General features: G+C 45.7%; 1 protein-coding gene across 20 annotated transcripts in view; it reads right to left on the bottom strand.

Annotated features, from left to right (window-relative positions):
* Positions 1–21,063, bottom strand: part of LOC110507508 (trafficking kinesin-binding protein 1) — a 92,450-nt gene that overhangs the window by 12,231 nt on the left and 59,156 nt on the right. For 11 of the 20 annotated variants that reach the window (XM_090188882.1, XM_090188828.1, XM_090188867.1 and 8 more), the window contains 12 exons: positions 13,597–13,673; positions 13,243–13,359; positions 12,819–12,919; positions 9,103–9,211; positions 8,782–8,860; positions 8,281–8,411; positions 7,934–8,008; positions 6,864–7,001; positions 3,565–3,641; positions 3,174–3,407; positions 2,115–2,422; positions 329–757 (listed from right to left, as the gene is read on the bottom strand). In XM_090188882.1, coding sequence (XP_090045008.1) covers positions 329–757; positions 2,115–2,422; positions 3,174–3,407; positions 3,565–3,641; positions 6,864–7,001; positions 7,934–8,008; positions 8,281–8,411; positions 8,782–8,860; positions 9,103–9,211; positions 12,819–12,919; positions 13,243–13,359; positions 13,597–13,647 — 1,849 coding nt within the window. In that variant the 5' untranslated portion in view covers positions 13,648–13,673. Of the gene's footprint in view, positions 1–328; positions 758–2,114; positions 2,423–3,173; positions 3,408–3,564; positions 3,642–6,021; positions 6,058–6,863; positions 7,002–7,933; positions 8,009–8,280; positions 8,412–8,781; positions 8,861–9,102; positions 9,212–12,818; positions 12,920–13,242; positions 13,360–13,596; positions 13,674–21,063 lie in introns of all 20 variants that reach the window. The other 9 variants (XM_090188819.1, XM_090188842.1, XM_090188852.1 and 6 more) reach the window with 1 other exon arrangement.

Below are 21,063 nucleotides of genomic sequence, written 5' to 3'. Positions count from 1 at the left end.
GTCTGGACACGTCTGGATGAGGTGGGTGTGTCTGGACGAGGTGGGTATGTCTGGACACGTCTGGATGAGGTGGGTGTGTCTGAACACGTCTGGATGAGGTGGGTGTGTCTGGACGAGGTGGGTATGTCTGGACACGTCTGGATGAGGTGGGTGTGTCTGGACGAGGTGGGTATGTCTGGAGATGTGTGCATGAGCGTGGAGGGATCGGGGACCGACGGGCAGGCGAGGAGGGGATGGCTATGGCCAATGAATGCCCCAATATCCTGAGGTAGAAGGGAGGGCTAGGGACGTCCGGTGCCTGTGTGACCCATTTAGCAGGCTCCCTCACCGGACACCCCGTCAGCGGCTGCAGCCTGATCCTGGTTCCCCTGGTTCTCGCTGTCTGGAGGTGCAGGAGACGACAGTGATGTGCTGCCTGGGCCTGTCTCGCCCTCTTCCCTGGCTTCTCCCTCTGGAAGGTTGTTGTTGATGGATCTGCCGCTGCAGGAGGAGGAGCAGGAGGAGGAGCGGGTACGGAGGCCCTGCCGGCTGAGGATGGAGATACCACTACAGCCTGGGGTAGAGCCTGAGACAGACAGGTGGTCAGACTCCTCCACTACCTCAAAGTCCTCCTCCTCAAAGTCAGTGAACAGGTACATGTGCTCCAGGTCTAGTTCCAGAGGACGGAAGCCCTTAGTGACCACACCAGGCCGCGTGTCCAGGATCCCACCCAGGTTGGGCTGAGCCAGCTGCTGCCACTGGTGCAGGGTGGCCGAGCCTGGGAGGGAGAATATCAAACGTTAGACACGCATATATTATTAAAGTGTAATGATAATGTAATAAATATGAGTATATTTTATTATAGTGTAATGATAATGCAATACATGTTAGTGTATACTATAGCGTAATGATAATGTAATTAATCTCAGTGTAATGATAATGTAATAAATCATAGTGTATATTAGTGTAATGATAATATAATTAATCTGTGTATATTATTATAGTGTAATAAATGGTAGTGTAACGATAATGTAATACATCATAGCGTATATTATAGTGTAATGATAATGTAATTAATATGTGTATATTATTAGTGTAATAATGTAATAAATGGTAGTGTATATTATAGTGTAATGATAATGTAATAGCAGTGTAATAATGTAATGAACTCACAAGTGTTGATTCATTGTGCATGTTAATGGTGTTGTCACCAGGTGGCACTAGAGACCCAGATTAGATACTCTACTAGATGTTTCTACGTCCCAAATGCCACCCTACATCCCTATATAGTGCCCTCTGATCTCTGGTGATTTTTCAATCAACCATTTAATCTGACAAAAAAAAAGCTGAAAAACTTGTTGAAAACAACATTTGGAAAATGAATATATATAGCATTTTAACGTGGGAAAATATGTAAGAAAAACGTAGATAAAAATGTGAAGAACTTGTCTTTTATTTGGTTAAACGTGTGCTTCATACCTGATCTATAACTGCATCTATCGACTCAAACACAGTATCCAACTTGTATTTCAAACAGTAGCATTCAGGTTCTTTCAGGAGATAACACAAATATGTAGCAAATCTCTCGACAGCTTTTTGAGGATGCCTGATATGTTTGGAGATGATTTGACATGGACATTAGAGTAACAGGCTGTATGGCTGTTTAATGTAATCTCTCCTTGATAAAACATAGGATGAGAGGCACAGGGCCTCAACGATGCTGTGAAAAAGACCAGCAACAGGTCTGGATTTGCTGTGCATGATGATAACTAAACCAGGTTAAACTAATGTGTTTGGCAGGGCTGGTGGTGGGCCGGTCTAACTCGAAGTAAAAGCTCAGACACACCAATAACGGTTTCTGGAACTTGGCACCTCTGAACGTAGTTTGCGAACATATTTATTATGTAGAATCACTTAAAGAGTTTTGGCAGTCAGACATCGACAGCGGGTGGTCCCTAAAACACAGCATGCTGAACGATCGGCAGACGTAGGCTAGATCCACATTCGGTGTGATCTGTGTGAGCCTCAACTCTAACTGTAGATGTGGAACCAGCAGCGGGGGCTGGGTGAGTCAGAAGTAGAAGGAGTACTGTGTCAACCAGCAGCAGGGTGAGAGGTCGTGGGGGAGGAGTCACCTTCCAGTGGCTTGACGATCTGCAGCTTCTCCGGCAGGTAGGAGCGGGAGCTGAAGGAGTACCCAGACCAGATGGAAGAGAGGTGGGTTCCTCCCAGGGACATGATGCTCTCTGTGGGGGTCATACTGCCGTTGTCCACCTCTCCCTTCTCCACCAGCCCCTGGAGCTTCCGATCCCTCTCCTCCTCGAAGAACCGCCGCTCGCTCAGGTAGTTGTCCCGCCGCAGGGAGAGACGTCGCAGGGCTGCTTCCAGATCCTGAGAGCCCGGCGTTCCAGGGGTCCCTGGTTTCTTGTTGGAGTCATCCGTACTGGGGGGGGGGAGAGAGAATAGAGCAGAAGACAACATGAGTCTTGGCCATCAACCTGCATTTGCTGAGGACAGGAGAAACTGTGTACATAGTATTTATTTATTCAATCTAGTCCTATTCAAGTCTAACAAGAGGTCCTATAACTGGTTTTCTGTACTCAATGAGACACTGGTCCTGTACATAACAACGTGAATAGCAACAAGACTGGCTGATGACATCAACAAAAATAGTCAGTTATTTGCGGTTGTCAAACCTAATAACAAAAATCACCAATGGTCATTTGACGTCAACACAAGACGTTTTGACTTTCCTAGCATTATGTGCAGAGCCACAACATAATCAGTTGTTACAGGAGAAACTACTGTTTGGCTTTATTGTACCGTGGTTGCTATGGGAACTAGTAAAGACAAACTTCTTCCTTTCCCTCTTGGTTTACACAGCAAAGCCATGGATATTGCTGTCAGTGGTGTTGTTGTAGAGTCAGCAAATTACAATGATAGCAGATATGCATTCAGGAAACCGTCTTGTTAACACTCTGATAGACTTTACTGGACAACTACATGGATGGGACGACCTCTGACTTGTTGTTCCAGCCAGAACTTTACTTGATCAAGTACACAGACACACAGACACACAGACAGACAGACAGACAGACAGACAGACAGACAGACAGACAGACAGACAGAGAGATTTCATATTCAAAGTGAAAGAGAGCCAGCCAGCGAGTAGAGTCATGTCTCAGTCCCAGTACCTGTGGTCAGGCGTCTCCAGTATGAAGCTGTTGGTGTGGTTGTCTATGAGGATGCTCCCCATATCTCCTCCGTACAGGCTGGAGCGGGGCGTGGACAGGCAGCTGGAGCGGCCAGAGTTCAGACAGGACGACCGGTTGGAGCCGGGGATGTTCATGGGAGACGGGGCCAGAGAGGAGCGCTGACGCATCAGGTTAACGTTTTTCACAGTCTCAAACACACGCTTGGGGTGCAACCTACACACACACATACCATACACACATACCACACACACATACCATAGACACACACATACCACACACACACACACACACACACACACACAATATCAGCATAGCTCTAAAATGGGGTTAGATGTACTTCAGTAGATATTGGTATTGAATGAGGGCCTACTTCTGCTCTTCCACTTCCGGGTCATCCATAGCCAGCCCCTTCCTCATGGTGCCCTCAATCTCAGCAGCTAGAGAGTCCTGGGAGGACAGACAATAATAATAATAGTAATGATGATGAGTACTATGTGACTAGTCTCTGAAGTCCCAGACCTAGGGACTGTGATTAATAAAGATTCTCTTGGTAACGTTGAAAAGGGGGGTGTCCTCTTCAGACAGACAACTCTCCCAACAAATCACAAGGCAGACATGCCAGAATGTCACGATTCAAAACAAAAGTTGGCAGGCAAAACCTTTGCAGTAGTTTAAGTGAAGGTAGTTGATGCAAACTAACCACTCACGTAATGCACTCATTAAAAATAACCTCTGATCACCATATTTCTAGCTACTTTTTTGTGTCCGGGAGATGTTTAAGCTAGGACAACACGCTAGGACGACACGCTAGGACAACACGCTGATAAGGCAGTGACGTTGTAAATAAACCCTAATGCCAAAGTGACGTTGTAAATAAACCCTAATGCCAAAGTGACATTGTAAATAAACCCTAATGCCAAAGTGAATAAATAAACCCTAATGCCAAACTGACATGGTAAATAAACCCTAATGCCAAAGTGACATGGTAAATAAACCCTAATGCCAAAGTGACATTGTAAATAAACTCTAATGCCAAAGTGACATGGTAAATCAACCCTAATGCCAAAGTGACATGGTAAATAAACCCTAATGCCAAAGTGACATTGTAAATAAACCCTAATGCCAAAGTGACATTGTAAATAAACCCTAATGCCAAAGTGACATGGTAAATAAGCCCTAATGCCAAAGTGACATTGTAAATAAACCCTAATGCCAAAGTGACATTGTAAATAAACCCTAATGCCAAAGTGACATTGTAAATAAACCCTAATGCCAAAGTGACATTGTAAACCCTAATGCCAAAGTGACATGGTAAATAAACCCTAAGGCCAAACTGACATTGTAAATAAACCCTAATGCCAAAGTGACATTGTAAACCCTAAGGCCAAAGTGACATTGTAAATAAACCCTAATGCCAAAGTGACGTTGTAAACCCTAATGCCAAAGTGACATTGTAAATAAACCCTAATGCCAAAGTGACATTGTAAATAAACCCTAATGCCAAAGTGACATTGTAAATAAACCCTAATGCCAAAGTGACATTGTAAATAAACCCTAATGCCAAACTGACATTGTAAACCCTAAGGCCAAACTGACATTGTAAACCCTAATGCCAAAGTGACATTGTAAACCCTAAGGCCAAACTGACATTGTACACCCTAATGCCAAAATGACATTGTAAACCCTAATGCCAAACTAACGTTGTAAACCCTAATGCCAAACTGACATTGTAAACCCTAATGCCAAACTGACATTGTAAACCCTAATGCCAAACTGACATTGTAAACCCTAATGCCAAACTGACATTGTAAACCCTAATGCCAAACTGACATTGTAAACCCTAATGCCAAACTGACATTGTAAACCCTAATGCCAAACTGACATTGTAAACCCTAATGCCAAACTGACATTGTAAACCCTAATGCCAAACTGACATTGTAAACCCTAAGGCCAAACTGACATTGTAAACCCTTATGCCAGAGTGACGTTGTAAACCCTAATGCCAAACTGACATTGTAAACCCTAATGCCAAACTGACATTGTAAACCCTAAGGCCAAACTGACATTGTAAACCATAATGCCAAACTGACATTGTAAACCCTAATGCCAAACTGACATTGTAAACCCTAATGCCAAACTGACGGAGTTAAACCTACAGGAGGGTATCTCTCCAGGAACAGAGTTGGAGTGAAAACCTACAGGAGGGTAGCTCTCCAGGAACAGGGTTGGAGTGAAAACCTACAGGAGGGTAGCTCTCCAGGAACAGGGTTGGAGTGAAAACCTACAGGAGGGTATCTCTCCAGGAACAGGGTTGGAGTGAAAACCTACAGGAGGGTATCTCTCCAGGAACAGGGTTGGAGTGAAAACCTACAGGAGGGTATCTCTCCAGGAACAGAGTTGGAGACCCATGTTCTAGAGAGACTATGTGACTGAATTGAGTTAATTTGTTAGAGAATCTTCTGGGCCCCAAAAACCAGCCAATGGATTCTGGACAAACAAAACAAGACAGGATCCATCACACGGAAGTAACAGGGTTACATGGGAACTAACCCAGCCTGTTAATCCTACTGTAAACACCTCAAAACATTACTTCTCTCTACAGGGTCAATACCAGCCATCTCCTTCTCCCCACAGACCACATTCACTACAGCTAGACGCTAATACAGATAAGGTGTCTACCTCTCTCTACATTACATTTACATCACAGTTCTGGGGCTGGGGAGTTACGTCGTGGCCAGGGCATTAGGGTTACCTCCCTGCTCCTCACTGGTGGTGAGTGGCAACACATCAAGCAGTCAGAGATGCAATAGACAAGTTGTCCACTCACCCCCTCGGCATAAACAATGCTGTTAACATCTGACACCTGAGGAATGGGGTTGAAAACAAAACCTGATGAAAGGAAGTCCATTTCCCCTCTATACCAGTTACAGCCCTCTCTCCATTCCACTCTGCTTCAATCTGTTCTTCCCTCCTCATGCTCACTCCTTCCCTCCTCATGCTCCCTCCCCCCCTCATACTCTATCCCTCTCTCCTCTCTCATGCTCCCTCCTCATGCCCCCCCCCCTCCTCTCTCATACTCTATCCCTCTCTCCTCTCTCATGCTCCCTCCTCATGCCCCCCCCTCCTCTCTCATACTCTATCCCTCTCTCCTCTCTCATGCTCCCTCCTCATGCTCCCCCCTCCTCTCTCATACTCTATCCCTCTCTCCTCTCTCATGCTCCCTCCCCATGCTCCCCCCCACTCCTCTCTCATACTCTATCCCTCTCTCCTCTCTCATGCTCCCTCCCCATGCTCCCTCCCTCCCTCCTCTCTCATGCTCCCTCCCTCCCTCCTCTCTCATGCTCCCTCCCTCCCTCCTCTCTCATGCTCCCTCCCTCCCTCCTCTCTCATGCTCCCTCCCTCCCTCCTCTCTCATGCTCCCTCCCTCCCTCCCTCCTCTCTCATACTCCCTCCCTCCCTCCCTCCTCTCTCATACTCCCTCCCTCCCTCCTCTCTCATACTCCCTCCCTCCCTCCTCTCTCATACTCCCTCCCTCCCTCCTCTCTCATACTCCCTCCCTCCCTCCTCTCTCATACTCCCTCCCTCTAGTCTGTCCATAGAGAACAGGAAGGGTTGAGGTGTACTGAGAGGTAGTGATTTATTACTCTGACCCCTGTGTATGTGTCTCACCATAGGGAACAGGCCCAGGGAGTGGAAGCGTCGGGGTGTACTGAGAGGTAGTGATTTATTCCGGAGGTTCTTCAGCTCTTCCTGGGCCTCATGGAGCATCTCCATACACTCTGCATACTTATCCTCCAACTCCCTCAGCTAGACGAGGGGAGAGATAGGTGAGAGTAGAGTAGAGTAGAGAGAGAGGAGAGAGAGAGGGGAGAGGAGAGAGAGAGGAGAGAGAGAGGTGAGAGTAGAGTAGAGTAGAGTAGAGGGGAGAGAGAGGGGAGAGAGAGGGGAGAGAGAGGGGAGAGAGAGGGGAGAGAGAGGGGAGAGAGAGGGGAGAGAGAGGGGAGAGAGAGGGGAGAGAGGAGAAGAGAGAGTAGAGTAGAGTGGAATAGAGAGAGAGAGGAGAGGAGAGAGAGAGGGGAGAGAGAGGGGAGAGAGAGGTGAGAGTAGAGTAGAGTAGAGTAGAGTAGAGAGAGAGGGGAGAGAGAGAGGGGGGAGAGAGAGGAGAGAGAGGAGAGAGAGAGGAGAGAGGGGAGAGAGGGGAGAGAGAGGAGAGAGAGGGGAGGAGAGGAGAGAGAGAGGGGAGAGAGAGGGGAGAGAGAGGTGAGGAGAGGAGAGGGAAAAGAAAGCGCAAGAGAAGAGGAGCAAGAGATTATCAGAAAACTATATGGACAATATCACAATTGTTGTAAATAATGTCAGTGATAATCATATGCTGTTGAAGCATCAGGGGGACACCAAACACTATTCTATTTAAATATGGTTAGAGATTGTATTGTATTGAATTATATAACCCAACTTCCACTAGACTCATTCCATGGAGGGCCGAGTGTCTGCATGTTTTCACTCCTCCCTTGTACTTGATTGATGAATTAGGGTCAGTAATTAGTAAGGAACTCCCCTCACCTGGTTGTCTAGGTCTGAATTGAAAGGAAACACCAAAAACCAGCAGACACTAGGCCCTCCATGGAATGAGTTTGACACCCCTGGCATAATGGAAAACATCCCTAGCGTGGTAATTGGGTCTCGTTAGGCAGTGCTTATTGTCCTCTTGGTAATTGATTAATGAGGCCTTACTGTACCTCAGCAGTGAGCTGGCGCTGGGCATCTTTGGCAGCCCCTAGATGCTGGGTGAGCTCTTGGTTTTCCACTGTATACTGTGGAACAGACGTGACTGTTAGTCCCTTAGGGCTATAAGCTCACACACATCATCATCGACACACTGACAACAGCTATAACAGACTAGTTGTGTTCCAGGTCGGCGTCTTTGCAGCTGTGCCTTTCTGAAGATGTCTATATTATGAATATGGTTCTACTTCTCCAGGCGTTGTGACATCAGAAGAATCTGCAGAGCGGGACTAAGAAAGGCGACCTGGAACGTGTCCATTGGCCTGGACCAGTCTGGGTCATTACTGGCCTGGCCACTCACAGACTTGGACTTCTTCTGCAGGTCTACGATCTGGGACAGGAGGTGTGTGATCTCCTCCTGCTGGCGAGACCCGTCGTCCGTCTTCCTCGCCAGCTCCTCCGCCAGGGTGGACATCTGGTGGTTGGCATCTCCTAGTGGGTACACGGGACGGGGCGAAATAAATGACATGAGCAATGAGCATCCACCATGAATCAGTGTTGTTGACCTCTCATAGACCTCCTCCATAGCAACACTTAAATGTAGCTCCAGTGATACATGATGTTAACGGCCTAGCTAGGTGTTAGTAATATCTCCACCTAGTTCTCCTCATATGGCTCTCACACATCCAGTCCTATCAGAAGTGTGAAGGGGAGTGAACAAGGGCAGAGGGAACATCCTTATTGGAATGAAACACTGCCCTGTTTTGCTTTCTCTCAGAGGGCCTAGGGGACAGAGGAGGTGAGACCTGAGCCGTGTGTGTGTGTGTGTGTGTGTGTGTGTGTGTGTGTGTGTGTTACTCACTCAGCTCTTTGACGACGTCGTTGACCAGCTGCTGCTCCTTCTCCTCGTACTCCTCTGTCTCCGTCTCCAGGTGACTGGCCTGGTGGGGGATGACAGGATGCAGCCACACATCATCATCATCATCACACAGCAGGAGAGCTGGGTGTAAAGTATTGGCAGCAGTACTTATTCCAGTCCTATTATCACTGGTACCTCTGGTTTACTATGAAAATACTCAGTCCCCAAAGCAATGAAATTAATATCTGACCTCTCCTTCACAGTATGGTCAGCAGGACACCGCCACAGAACTAGACACAGGGTTAGTTAGCGACATGACTTTACCTCTGATCTGAGAGAGATGTTCTCTGCCTCCAGGTCTTTGAGTTTCTTCTGCAGTGAGTCCAGGGGGAAGTATCTTGGCACCGACAGTGTGGAGTCATTGTGGCGGATGCTGTGTGGACGAGACACAGTGACCGGTCAGTAAGTGACAAGAGACATAGGCTTCGTCCCAAATGGCATCCTATTCTCTACGAAGTGAACTACTTTTGACCACCAGGGCCCGTAGTTCAACATGTTGTGCACTATGTTTGACCAGAGCCCTATGAGCCCTGGTAAAAGGTAGTGGACTACATAGGGACTAGGTTGCCATTTGGGACAGAGATTTGTAAAAACAGGGAATCATATCCACCAAAGGATAATTTTTTAATTTATTTCACCTTTATTTAACCAGGTAGGCTAGTTGAGAACAAGTTCTCATTTACAACTGCAACCTGGCCAAGATAAAGCAAAGCAGTGCGACAAAAACAACAGAGTTACACCTGGAATAAACAAACGTACAGTCAATAACACAATGGAAAATCTGTATACAGTGTGTGCATATTAAGTAAGGAGGTAAGGCAATAAATAGGCCATACTGGCAAAGTAATTACAATTTATCAATTAACACGAGTGATAGATGTGCAAGTAGAAATACTTTTGTGCAAAAGAGCAGAAAAAAAAGATACAAAAAAATATGGGGATGAGGTAAGTAGTTGGTTGGATGGGCTATTTACAGATGGGTCTATTTACAGATGGGCCATTTACAGATGGGCTGTGTACAGATGGGCTGTGTACAGATGGGCTGTGTACAGATGGGCTGTGTACAGATGGGCTATTTACAGATGGGCTGTGTACAGATGGGCTGTGTACAGATGCAGCGATCAGTAAGCTGCTCTGACAGCTGATGTTTGAAGTTAGTGAGGGAGATAAGTCTCCAACTTCAGTGATTTTTGCAATTCGTTCCAGTCATTGGCAGCAGAGAACTGGAAGGAAAGGCGACCAAAGGAAGTGTTGGCTTTGGGGGTGACCAGTGAAATATACCTGCTGGAGTGCTTGCTACGGGTGGGTGTTGCTATGGTGACCAGTGAGCTGAGATAAGGCGGAGCTTTACCTAGCAAAGACTTATAGATGACCTGGAGCCAATGGGTTTGGTGACAAATATGTAGTGAGGGCCAGCCAACGAGAGCATACAGGTCGCAGTGGTGGGTAGTATATGGGGCTTTGGTGACAAAACGGATGGCACTGTGATAGACTGCATCCAATTTGCTGAGTAGAGTGTTGTAGGCTATTTTGTAAATGACATCGCCGAAGTCAAGGATCGGCAGGATAGTCAGTTTTACGAAGGTATGTTTGGCAGCATGAGTGAAGGAGGCTTTGTTGCGAAAGAGGAAGCCGATTCTAGATTCAACTTTGGATTGGAGATTTTATTTTATCTTTATTTAACTAGGCAAGTCAGTTAAGAACAAATTCTTATTTTCAATGACGGCCTAGTGGACAACTATAAATACCTAGGTGTCTGGCTAGACTGTAAACTCTCCTTTCAGACTCATATTAAGCATCATTGGCCTGTTCAGGGGCAGAACGATTTGTACCTTGTCAGCTCGGGGATTTGAACTTGCAACCTTTCGGTTACTAGTCCAACACTCTAACCACTAGGCTACCCTGCGCCCCAATGATGCTTAATGATGCTTAATATGAGTCTGAAAGGAGAGTTTACAGTCTATCCAGACACCTAGGTATTTATAGTTGAACAGCATGCATTTAGTTTTACTAGTGTTTAAGAGCAGTTGGAGGCCACGGAAGGAGTGTTGTATGGCGTTGAAGCTCGTTTGGAGGGTTGTTAACACAGTGTCCAAAGAAAGGCCAGATGTATACAGAATGGTGTCGTCTGCGTAGAGGTGGATCAAAGAATCATCCACAGCAAGAGCGACATCATTGATATATACAGAGAAAAAAGTCGGCCTGAGAATTGAACCCTGTGGCACCCCCATAGAGACTGCCAGAGGGCCTTAAGATACCAAGGCTGTTGAGTCTGCTGATAAGAATACGGTGATTGACAGAGTCGAAAGCCTTGGCCAGGTCGATGAAGACGGCTGCACAGTACTGTCTTTTATCGATGGTGGTTATATCGTTTAGGACGATGAGTGTGGCTGAGGTGCGCCCCTGACCAGCATGGAAACCGGATTGCATATTGGAGAAGGTACGGTGGGATTCGAGATGGTCGGTGATCTGTTTGTTCACTTGGCTTTCGATAACTTTACAATGACTGGGCAGAGCTGGCAGAGGGGTTCAACACCATATACAGACCAGACTGGAACCTTCTGCATAATTTAGACAACAAGGATAGATGGAACAGTCAATCAATGTTTTACCACCAGTGTAACAGGACGCCTGGTAGTGTCTGCCATCAAGACACTAGTGGGAATGCCACGCTCCTGGTTTTCACCCAACCGCTCTGTGTTTGAGGGGTAAGAGAAACAGATCAGTTTGTCTGTATTTTCCCCCTGAGAGAACACAACAAACCAACCCCAGCCTTCTGCCTCAGTGTCACAGTACCTCTGTCTGAGAGAACACAACAAACCAACCCAGCCTGCTGCCGGAGTGTCACAGTACCTCTGTCTGAGAGAACACAACAAACCAACCCAGCCTGCTGCATCAGTCTGTCACACAGGGTCACAGTACCTCTGTCTGAGAGAACACAAGAAACCAACCCAGCCTGCTGCCTCAGTGTCACACAGGGTCACAGTACCTCTGTCTGAGAGAACACAACAAACCAACCCAGCCTGCTGCCTCAGTGTCACACAGGGTCACAGTACCTCTGTCTGAGAGAACACAACAAACCAACCCAGCCTGCTGCCTCAGTGTCACACAGGGTCACAGTACCTCTGTCTGAGAGAAGAGGGGGATTTTCTGGACAAACAAATCAAAGGCCTTTATTCATCTTAAAGAAAACAGCCTTGAAGCCGTCCTTAAGCAGGAGCCACAAAACATATCAAGTACCTGTCCTTTGGATGGACTTGTGGGACCAGTGAAATAAGAGCTTTAAGGCCCAGTGCAGCCAAAAACTAGACTTTCTGTGTTATATATACACATATCCACACTGAGGTTGGAATAATACTGTGAAAATGATGACAATGCCTTTTTAGTGTAAGAGCTGTTTGAGAAGACCGCATGAAATGTCAGCCTGTTTTGGTGGGTTGAAGTTTTACATTTGTTAATAGAACAATACGAGAGTTCCAAACATCTCTCCCAAAAACAGCTCGTTTTCAGTCCCCCCTCTCCACTCAGACCACTCCCAGACAGTCCTAGCTAAATTCTTGCTTGAGAAATTGTTCTTTGCTAAGTAGCTATTTTTGTTAATTTTTACCATTTTAATTGAAAACAAAATTACAGTAAGGTACACAATTGTTACCCAGATATGATTTGATATCGAAAATAAAAACAGCTGCATTGGCCCTTTAAGTTGAAAGGTTATATCATTGTAAAAGGAGAGTAGAAGTGGGAGGAACAAGAGCAGAGAGACCTTACGACAGACCATAGTGGCATAGTGGGGGTTTACTGACAACGGAAAAATGAAGGAGTTTTGCTTTAAGAGGAAAACGTGGATGTGATGAGTGGAGGGGAACAGGTCCGGTTGCTGCCTTTAGCAGAACAACAACCATAGGAGTTGGCTATTAACCACAAACCGTTATCGGAACCAGGCTAATCTCACAGGTCGGGATGACAGATAGCAGACTCACGGGGTACAGGTGGACGAATCTCCTTCACTCTCCTCTGCTGCACTAGTGTAGAACTGGAGAAGCTCATCTTTCATAGACAGATCATGGCGCAGCTGAGAAACCTGCAGAGGGAGAGAGGGGGACAGAGAGGATGAGAAGGGAGAGAGATGAGAGAGGGAGACAGAGAGGGTGAGAAGGGAGAGGGGGACATAGAGGGTGAGAAGGGAGAGAGATGAGAGAGGGAGACAGAGAGGATCAGAAGGGAGAGAGATGAGGGAGGGAGACAGAGAGGATGAGAAGGGAGAGAGATGAGAGAGGGAGACAGAGAGGGTGAGAAGGGAGAGGGGGACATAGAGGGTGAGAAATGGGGGAGAGAGATAAAATATCAACATTATGTCACATCTTCTCCTGGTTCTGAGAGAGAAAAGAGCACACATACACACACCTCCTCTCGAATGTGCTCCACTTGCTCCTCCAGGAATTCATTTCTCTCACTGAGGGTTTTGTTCTTCTTCAGTAGTGACTGGCCGATGCGGGCTGCGAGCTCCAAGTCCCGTTCTTTCTGCAGGGGAGACAGAGGGGCTGGTTAGAGGGGCTGGTTAGAGGGGCTGAGCATCATGCATCATGATCTAGGAATCAGGTCAAAGGGAGACAGTTGCTACTGTATGACAATGTTTGACTTGTCCTATGATGTGGTTAACTTGGCCTGGCAGAGAGATGTCTGAACGGTAGATTTGACTATCCAAACAGACAGCATTGTAAATGAATGTGCTCTAAGTCATAGACCAGGTTCTCTTACCTCTTCAAGCAGACGAGTAACAGCATCTATGTCACTGTACGTCTTAGTCATCTGGCCCACTCTTTCAGCACATAGAACTGTAGAGACAACAGAGAGGAGAAACACAGTTAACAGCTGTAGAGACAACAGAGAGGAGAAACACAGTTAACAGCTGTAGAGACAACAGAGAGGAGAAACACAGTTAACAGCTGTAGAGACAACAGAGAGGAGAAACACAGTTAACAGCTGTAGAGACAACAGAGAGGACAAACACAGTTAACAGCTGTAGAGACAACAGAGAGGAGAAACACAGTTAACAGCTGTAGAGACAACAGAGAGGACAAACACAGTTAACAGCTGTAGAGACAACAGAGAGGAGAAACAGTTAACAGCTGTAGAGAGAGAACAGAGAGGACAAACACAGTTAACAGCTGTAGAGACAACAGAGAGGAGAAACACAGTTAACAGCTGTAGAGACAACAGAGAGGACAAACACAGTTAACAGCTGTAGAGACAACAGAGAGGACAAACACAGTTAACAGCTGTAGAGACAACAGAGAGGACAAACACAGTTAACAGCTGTAGAGAGAGAACAGAGAGGACAAACACAGTTAACAGCTGTAGAGACAACAGAGAGGAGAAACAGTTAACAGCTGTAGAGAGAGAAAAGAGAGGACAAACACAGTTAACAGCTGTAGAGACAACAGAGAGGAGAAACAGTTAACAGCTGTAGAGAGAGAACAGAGAGGACAAACACAGTTAACAGCTGTAGAGACAACAGAGAGGAGAAACAGTTAACAGCTGTAGAGAGAGAACAGAGAGGACAAACACAGTTAACAGCTGTAGAGACAACAGAGAGGAGAAACAGTTAACAGCTGTAGAGAGAGAACAGAGAGGACAAACACAGTTAACAGCTGTAGAGACAACAGAGAGGAGAAACACAGTTAACAGCTGTAGAGAGAACAGAGAAGAAGCACAGTTAACAGCTGTAGAGATAACAGAGAGGACAAACACAGTTAACAGCTGTAGAGACAACAGAGAGGAGAAACAGTTAACAGCTGTAGAGATAACAGAGAGGACAAACACAGTTAACAGCTGTAGAGACAACAGAGAGGAGAAACAGTTAACAGCTGTAGAGAGAGAACAGAGAGGACAAACACAGTTAACAGCTGTAGAGACAACAGAGAGGACAAACACAGTTAACAGCTGTAGAGACAACAGAGAGGACAAACACAGTTAACAGCTGTAGAGACAACAGAGAGGACAAACACAGTTAACAGCTGTAGAGACAACAGAGAGGACAAACACAGTTAACAACTGTAGAGACAACAGAGAGGACAAACACAGTTAACAGCTGTAGAGACAACAGAGAGGAGAAACACAGTTAACAGCTGTAGAGACAACAGAGAGGACAAACACAGTTAACAGCTGTAGAGACAACAGAGAGGACAAACACAGTTAACAGCTGTAGAGACAACAGAGAGGACAAACACAGTTAACAGCTGTAGAGACAACAGAGAGGACAAACACAGTTAACAGCTGTAGAGACAACAGAGAGGACAAACACAGTTAACAGCTGTAGAGACAACAGAGAGGACAAACACAGTTAACAGCTGTAGAGACAACAGAGAGGAGAAACACAGTTAACAGCTGTAGAGACAACAGAGAGGACAAACACAGTTAACAGCTGTAGAGACAACAGAGAGGACAAACACAGTTAACAGCTGTAGAGATAACAGAGAGGACAAACACAGTTAACAGCTGTAGAGACAACAGAGAGGACAAACACAGTTAACAGCTGTAGAGACAACAGAGAGGACAAACACAGTTAACAGCTGTAGAGACAACAGAGAGGACAAACACAGTTAACAGCTGTAGAGATAACAGAGAGGACAAACACAGTTAACAGCTAGGCCATATCTGAGTGCAGTAATGTACTGTATGTATGCCTGACTGATAAACAGCTGGGGCAGGGCAGACAGAAGGATATTTGAAATAGCTGAGCTATCAGAGGGCCACCTACTGTACACATCACACAGCCCTGCCTGATGACCTCAGAGACCTTTAGCAAGTTGTTGTTATCAGGTAGACTGACACACTGGCCCTGTCTCAATACTGTTTCCTTGATTCCTCGTTTCCTTGTGTCCTCTCAACCCTTCCTCACCTCATAGCTTTCTCAAAACACCAGAGGAAATCCAGGAAAGGATTTGAGGAGAGGAAACGTGTTTGTAAGGTTTCCCTCTGTGATTTTGAAAAAACGGAGAGATGACAGGAGAGGAGGGATCCAGGAAAGTCTATTGAGACGGAGGAAGTGACAAGTGAGATGGTTTGGACTCTGACCTCACCTCAACCCCAGCCCCACCCCAGCTGAGCTGATAACAGCATGTTGCCAAGCTGCAGTGTCATTCTCTGTTAATACAATGCAATGTTATTCCCAGCTGATGCACTGTCACTGCCAAAACATGACTAAATATATATAGCACTCAACCCTGAGCCTATTTCTACCCCCTTTTAGATCTGGTCTCATCGTTACAACTCCCCAACGGGCTCGGGGGGCAAAGGTCAAGTTGTGTCCTCCAAAATATGACCTGCCAAACCGAGCTTCTTAACACCGTTCCGCTGAGTCCAGAAGCCAGCCATTTATATAAATATAAATAAATATATAAACAAATAAATAAATAAATAAATAAATATATATATTTATATAATATATATATTAGTCATAAATAAATAAAAACATTTCATCCATTTTAGATATAAAACAAAGAAGAACTTGGTAAAATAAAAAGCTAAACTGCATATTAAAATGATTGTTGAACTTCAACTGTCATCTAAAGGCATATTCTAATAAGAAACCTGGAACTTACTCCTGCCCTTTCCACTTCTCTCTCAATCTCTCCAGCCACAGTTTGTTATCTACTAATGAGCACGTCATAGCAGGTTCCCAAGACGCCAGAGGAAACACAAGGGTAGGAACAACATCCAACTTCAATGTGGTTACTCCTAACTAACCTTGTGGTAACTCCTAACTAACCTTGTGGTAACTCCTAACTAACCTTGTGGTTACTCCTCACTAACCTTGTGGTTACTCCTCACTAACCTTGTGGTTACTCCTCACTAACCTTGTGGTTACTCCTCACTAACCTTGTGGTTACTCCCAACTAACCTTGTGGTTACTCCCAACTAACCTTGTGGTTACTCCCAACTAACCTTGTGGTTACTCCCAACTAACCTTGTGGTTACTCCCAACTAACCTTGTGGTTCCTCCTAACTAACCTTGTGGTTCCTCCTAACTAACCTTGTGGTTCCTCCTAACTAACCTTGTGGTTCCTCCTAACTAACCTTGTGGTTACTCCTAACTAACCTTGTGGTTACTCCTAACTAACCTTGTGGTAACTCCTAACTAACCTTGTGGTAACTCCTCACTAACCTTCTGGTAACTCCTCACTAACCTTCTGGTTACTCCTCACTAACCTTCTGGTTACTCCTCACTAACCTTGTGGTTACTCCTCACTAACCTTGTGGTTACTCCTCACTAACCTTGTGGTTACTCCTAACTAACCTTGTGGTTACTCCTAACTAACCTTGTGGTTACTCCTAACTAACCTTGTGGTTACTCCTAACTAACCTTGTGGTTACTCCTAACTAACCTTGTGGTTACTCCTAACTAACCTTGTGGTTACTCCTAACTAACCTTGTGGTTACTCCTAACTAACCTTGTGCTTACTCCTAACTAACCTTGTGGTTACTCCTAACTAACCTTGTGGTTACTCCTAACTAACCTTGTGGTTACTCCTAACTAACCCTGTGGTTACTCCTAACTAACCCTGTGGTTACTCCTAACTAACCTTGTGGTTACTCCTAACTAACCTTGTGGTTACTCCTAACTAATCTTGTGGTTACTCCTAACTAACCTTGTGGATACTCCTAACTAACCTTGTGGTTACTCCTAACTAACCTTGTGGTTACTCCTAACTAACCTTGTGGATGTTGACAAAAGGGAGACTTGTTTCTTCAGACAGCTCATGTGTGTTCTTTCTTTGGGGTTAAAGGGATACTTTGGGATTTTGACAATGAGGCTATTTATCTAAAATAGGTGTCTATAGGGCAGCAAACACAGGCTGGTAGGGTATAGGTCAGGCCTGGTATAGTTCTAATTGTTGTAATCTCAGATAGGTGTCTATAGGGCAGCAAACACAGGCTGATAGGGTATAGGTCAGGCCTGGTATAGTTCTAATTGTTGTAATCTCAGATAGGTGTCTATAGGGCACCAAACACAGGCTGGTAGGATATAGGTCAGGCCTGGTATAGTTCTAATTGTTGTAATCTCAGATAGGTGTCTATAGGGCACCAAACACAGGCTGGTAGGGTATAGGTCAGGCCTGGTATAGTTCTAATTGTTGTAATCTCAGATAGGTGTCTATAGGGCACCAAACACAGGCTGGTAGGATATAGGCCAGGCCTGGTATAGTTCTAATTGTTGTAATCTCAGATAGGTGTCTATAGGGCACCAAACACAGGCTGGTAGGATATAGGTCAGGCCTGGTATAGTTCTAATTGTTGTAATCTCAGATAGGTGTCTATAGGGCACCAAACACAGGCTGGTAGGGTATAGGTCAGGCCTGGTATAGTTCTAATTGTTGTAATCTCAGATAGGTGTCTATAGGGCAGCAAACACAGGCTGGTAGGGTATAGGTCAGGCCTGGTATAGTTATAATTGTTGTAATCTCAGATAGGTGTCTATAGGGCACCAAACACAGGCTGGTAGGGTATAGGCCAGGCCTGGTATAGTTCTAATTGTTGTAATCTCAGATAGGTGTCTATAGGGCACCAAGCACAGGCTGGTAGGGTATAGGTCAGGCCTGGTATAGTTCTAATTGTTGTAATCTCAGATAGGTGTCTATAGGGCACCAAACACAGGCTGGTAGGATATAGGCCAGGCCTGGTATAGTTCTAATTGTTGTAATCTCAGATAGGTGTCCGTAGGGCAGCAAACACAGGCTGGTAGGATATAGGTCAGGCCTGGTATAGTTCTAATTGTTGTAATCTCAGATAGGTGTCCGTAGGGCAGCAAACACAGGCTGGTAGGGTATAGGTCAGGCCTGGTATAGTTCTAATTGTTGTAATCTCAGATAGGTGTCCGTAGGGCAGCAAACACAGGCTGGTAGGGTATAGGTCAGGCCTGGTATAGTTCTAATTGTTGTAATCTCAGATAGGTGTCCGTAGGGCAGCAAACACAGGCTGGTAGGGTATAGGCCAGGCCTGGTATAGTTCTAATTGTTGTAATCTCAGATAGGTGTCCGTAGGGCAGCAAACACAGGCTGGTAGGGTATAGGTCAGGCCTGGTATAGTTCTAATTGTTGTAATCTCAGATAGGTGTCCGTAGGGCACCAAACACAGGCTGGTAGGGTATAGGTCAGGCCTGGTATAGTTCTAATTGTTGTAATCTCAGATAGGTGTCCGTAGGGCAGCAAACACAGGCTGGTAGGGTATAGGTCAGGCCTGGTATAGTTCTAATTGTTGTAATCTCAGATAGGTGTCCGTAGGGCACCAAACACAGGCTGGTAGGGTATAGGTCAGGCCTGGTATAGTTCTGATTGTTGTAATCTCAGATAGGTGTCTATAGGGCACCAAACACAGGCTGGTAGGGTATAGGTCAGGCCTGGTATAGTTCTAATTGTTGTAATCTCAGATAGGTGTCTATAGGGCACCAAACACAGGCTGGTAGGATATAGGTCAGGCCTGGTATAGTTCTAATTGTTGTAATCTCAGATAGGTGTCTATAGGGCACCAAACACAGGCTGGTAGGATAAAGGTCAGGCCTGGTATAGTTCTAATTGTTGTAACCTCAGATAGGTGTCTATAGGGCACCAAACACAGGCTGGTAGGGTATAGGTCAGGCCTGGTATAGTTCTAATTGTTGTAATCTCAGATAGGTGTCTATAGGGCAGCAAACACAGGCTGGTAGGGTATAGGTCAGGCCTGGTATAGTTCTAATTGTTGTAATCTCAGATAGGTGTCTATAGGGCAGCAAACACAGGCTGGTAGGGTATAGGCCAGGCCTGGTATAGTTCTAATTGTTGTAATCTCAGATAGGTGTCTATAGGGCACCAAACACAGGCTGGTAGGATATAGGTCAGGCCTGGTATAGTTCTAATTGTTGTAATCTCAGATAGGTGTCTATAGGGCACCAAACACAGGCTGGTAGGGTATAGGTCAGGCCTGGTATAGTTCTAATTGTTGTAATCTCAGATAGGTGTCTATAGGGCACCAAACACAGGCTGGTAGGATATAGGTCAGGCCTGGTATAGTTCTAATTGTTGTAATCTCAGATAGGTGTCTATAGGGCAGCAAACACAGGCTGGTAGGGTATAGGTCAGGCCTGGTATAGTTCTAATTGTTGTAATCTCAGATAGGTGTCTATAGGGCACCAAACACAGGCTGGTAGGGTATAGGCCAGGCCTGGTATAGTTCTAATTGTTGTAATCTCAGATAGGTGTCTGTAGGGCAGCAAACACAGGCTGGTAGGGTATAGGTCAGGCCTGGTATAGTTCTAATTGTTGTAATCTCAGATAGGTGTCCGTAGGGCAGCAAACACAACCTGGTAGGATATAGGTCAGGCCTGGTATAGTTCTAATTGTTGTAATCTCAGATAGGTGTCCGTAGGGCAGCAAACACAACCTGGTAGGGTATAGGCCAGGCCTGGTATAGTTCTAATTGTTGTAATCTCAGATAGGTGTCCGTAGGGCAGCAAACACAGGCTGGTAGGGTATAGGTCAGGCCTGGTATAGTTCTAATTGTTGTAATCTCAGATAGGTGTCTATAGGGCACCAAACACAGGCTGGTAGGATATAGGTCAGGCCTGGTATAGTTCTAATTGTTGTAATCTCAGATAGGTGTCCGTAGGGCACCAAACACAGGCTGGTAGGGTATAGGTCAGGCCTGGTATAGTTCTAATTGTTGTAATCTCAGATAGGTGTCCGTAGGGCAGCAAACACAGGCTGGTAGGGTATAGGTCAGGCCTGGTATAGTTCTAATTGTTGTAATCTCAGATAGGTGTCTATAGGGCACCAAACACAGGCTGGTAGGATATAGGTCAGGCCTGGTATAGTTCTAATTGTTGTAATCTCAGATAGGTGTCTATAGGGCACCAAACACAGGCTGGTAGGATATAGGCCAGGCCTGGTATAGTTCTAATTGTTGTAATCTCAGATAGGTGTCCGTAGGGCAGCAAACACAGGCTGGTAGGGTATAGGTCAGGCCTGGTATAGTTCTAATTGTTGTAATCTCAGATAGGTGTCTGTAGGGCAGCAAACACAGGCTGGTAGGGTATAGGCCAGGCCTGGTATAGTTCTAATTGTTGTAATCTCAGATAGGTGTCCGTAGGGCAGCAAACACAGGCTGGTAGGGTATAGGCCAGGCCTGGTATAGTTCTAATTGTTGTAATCTCAGATAGGTGTCCGTAGGGCAGCAAACACAGGCTGGTAG

This window comes from Oncorhynchus mykiss, chromosome 2 (assembly GCF_057628025.1).
Source record: "Oncorhynchus mykiss isolate SJ-2025 chromosome 2, ASM5762802v1, whole genome shotgun sequence".
Taxonomy (NCBI): domain Eukaryota; kingdom Metazoa; phylum Chordata; class Actinopteri; order Salmoniformes; family Salmonidae; genus Oncorhynchus; species Oncorhynchus mykiss.
This window is presented reverse-complemented; position numbering and strand designations above follow the sequence as displayed.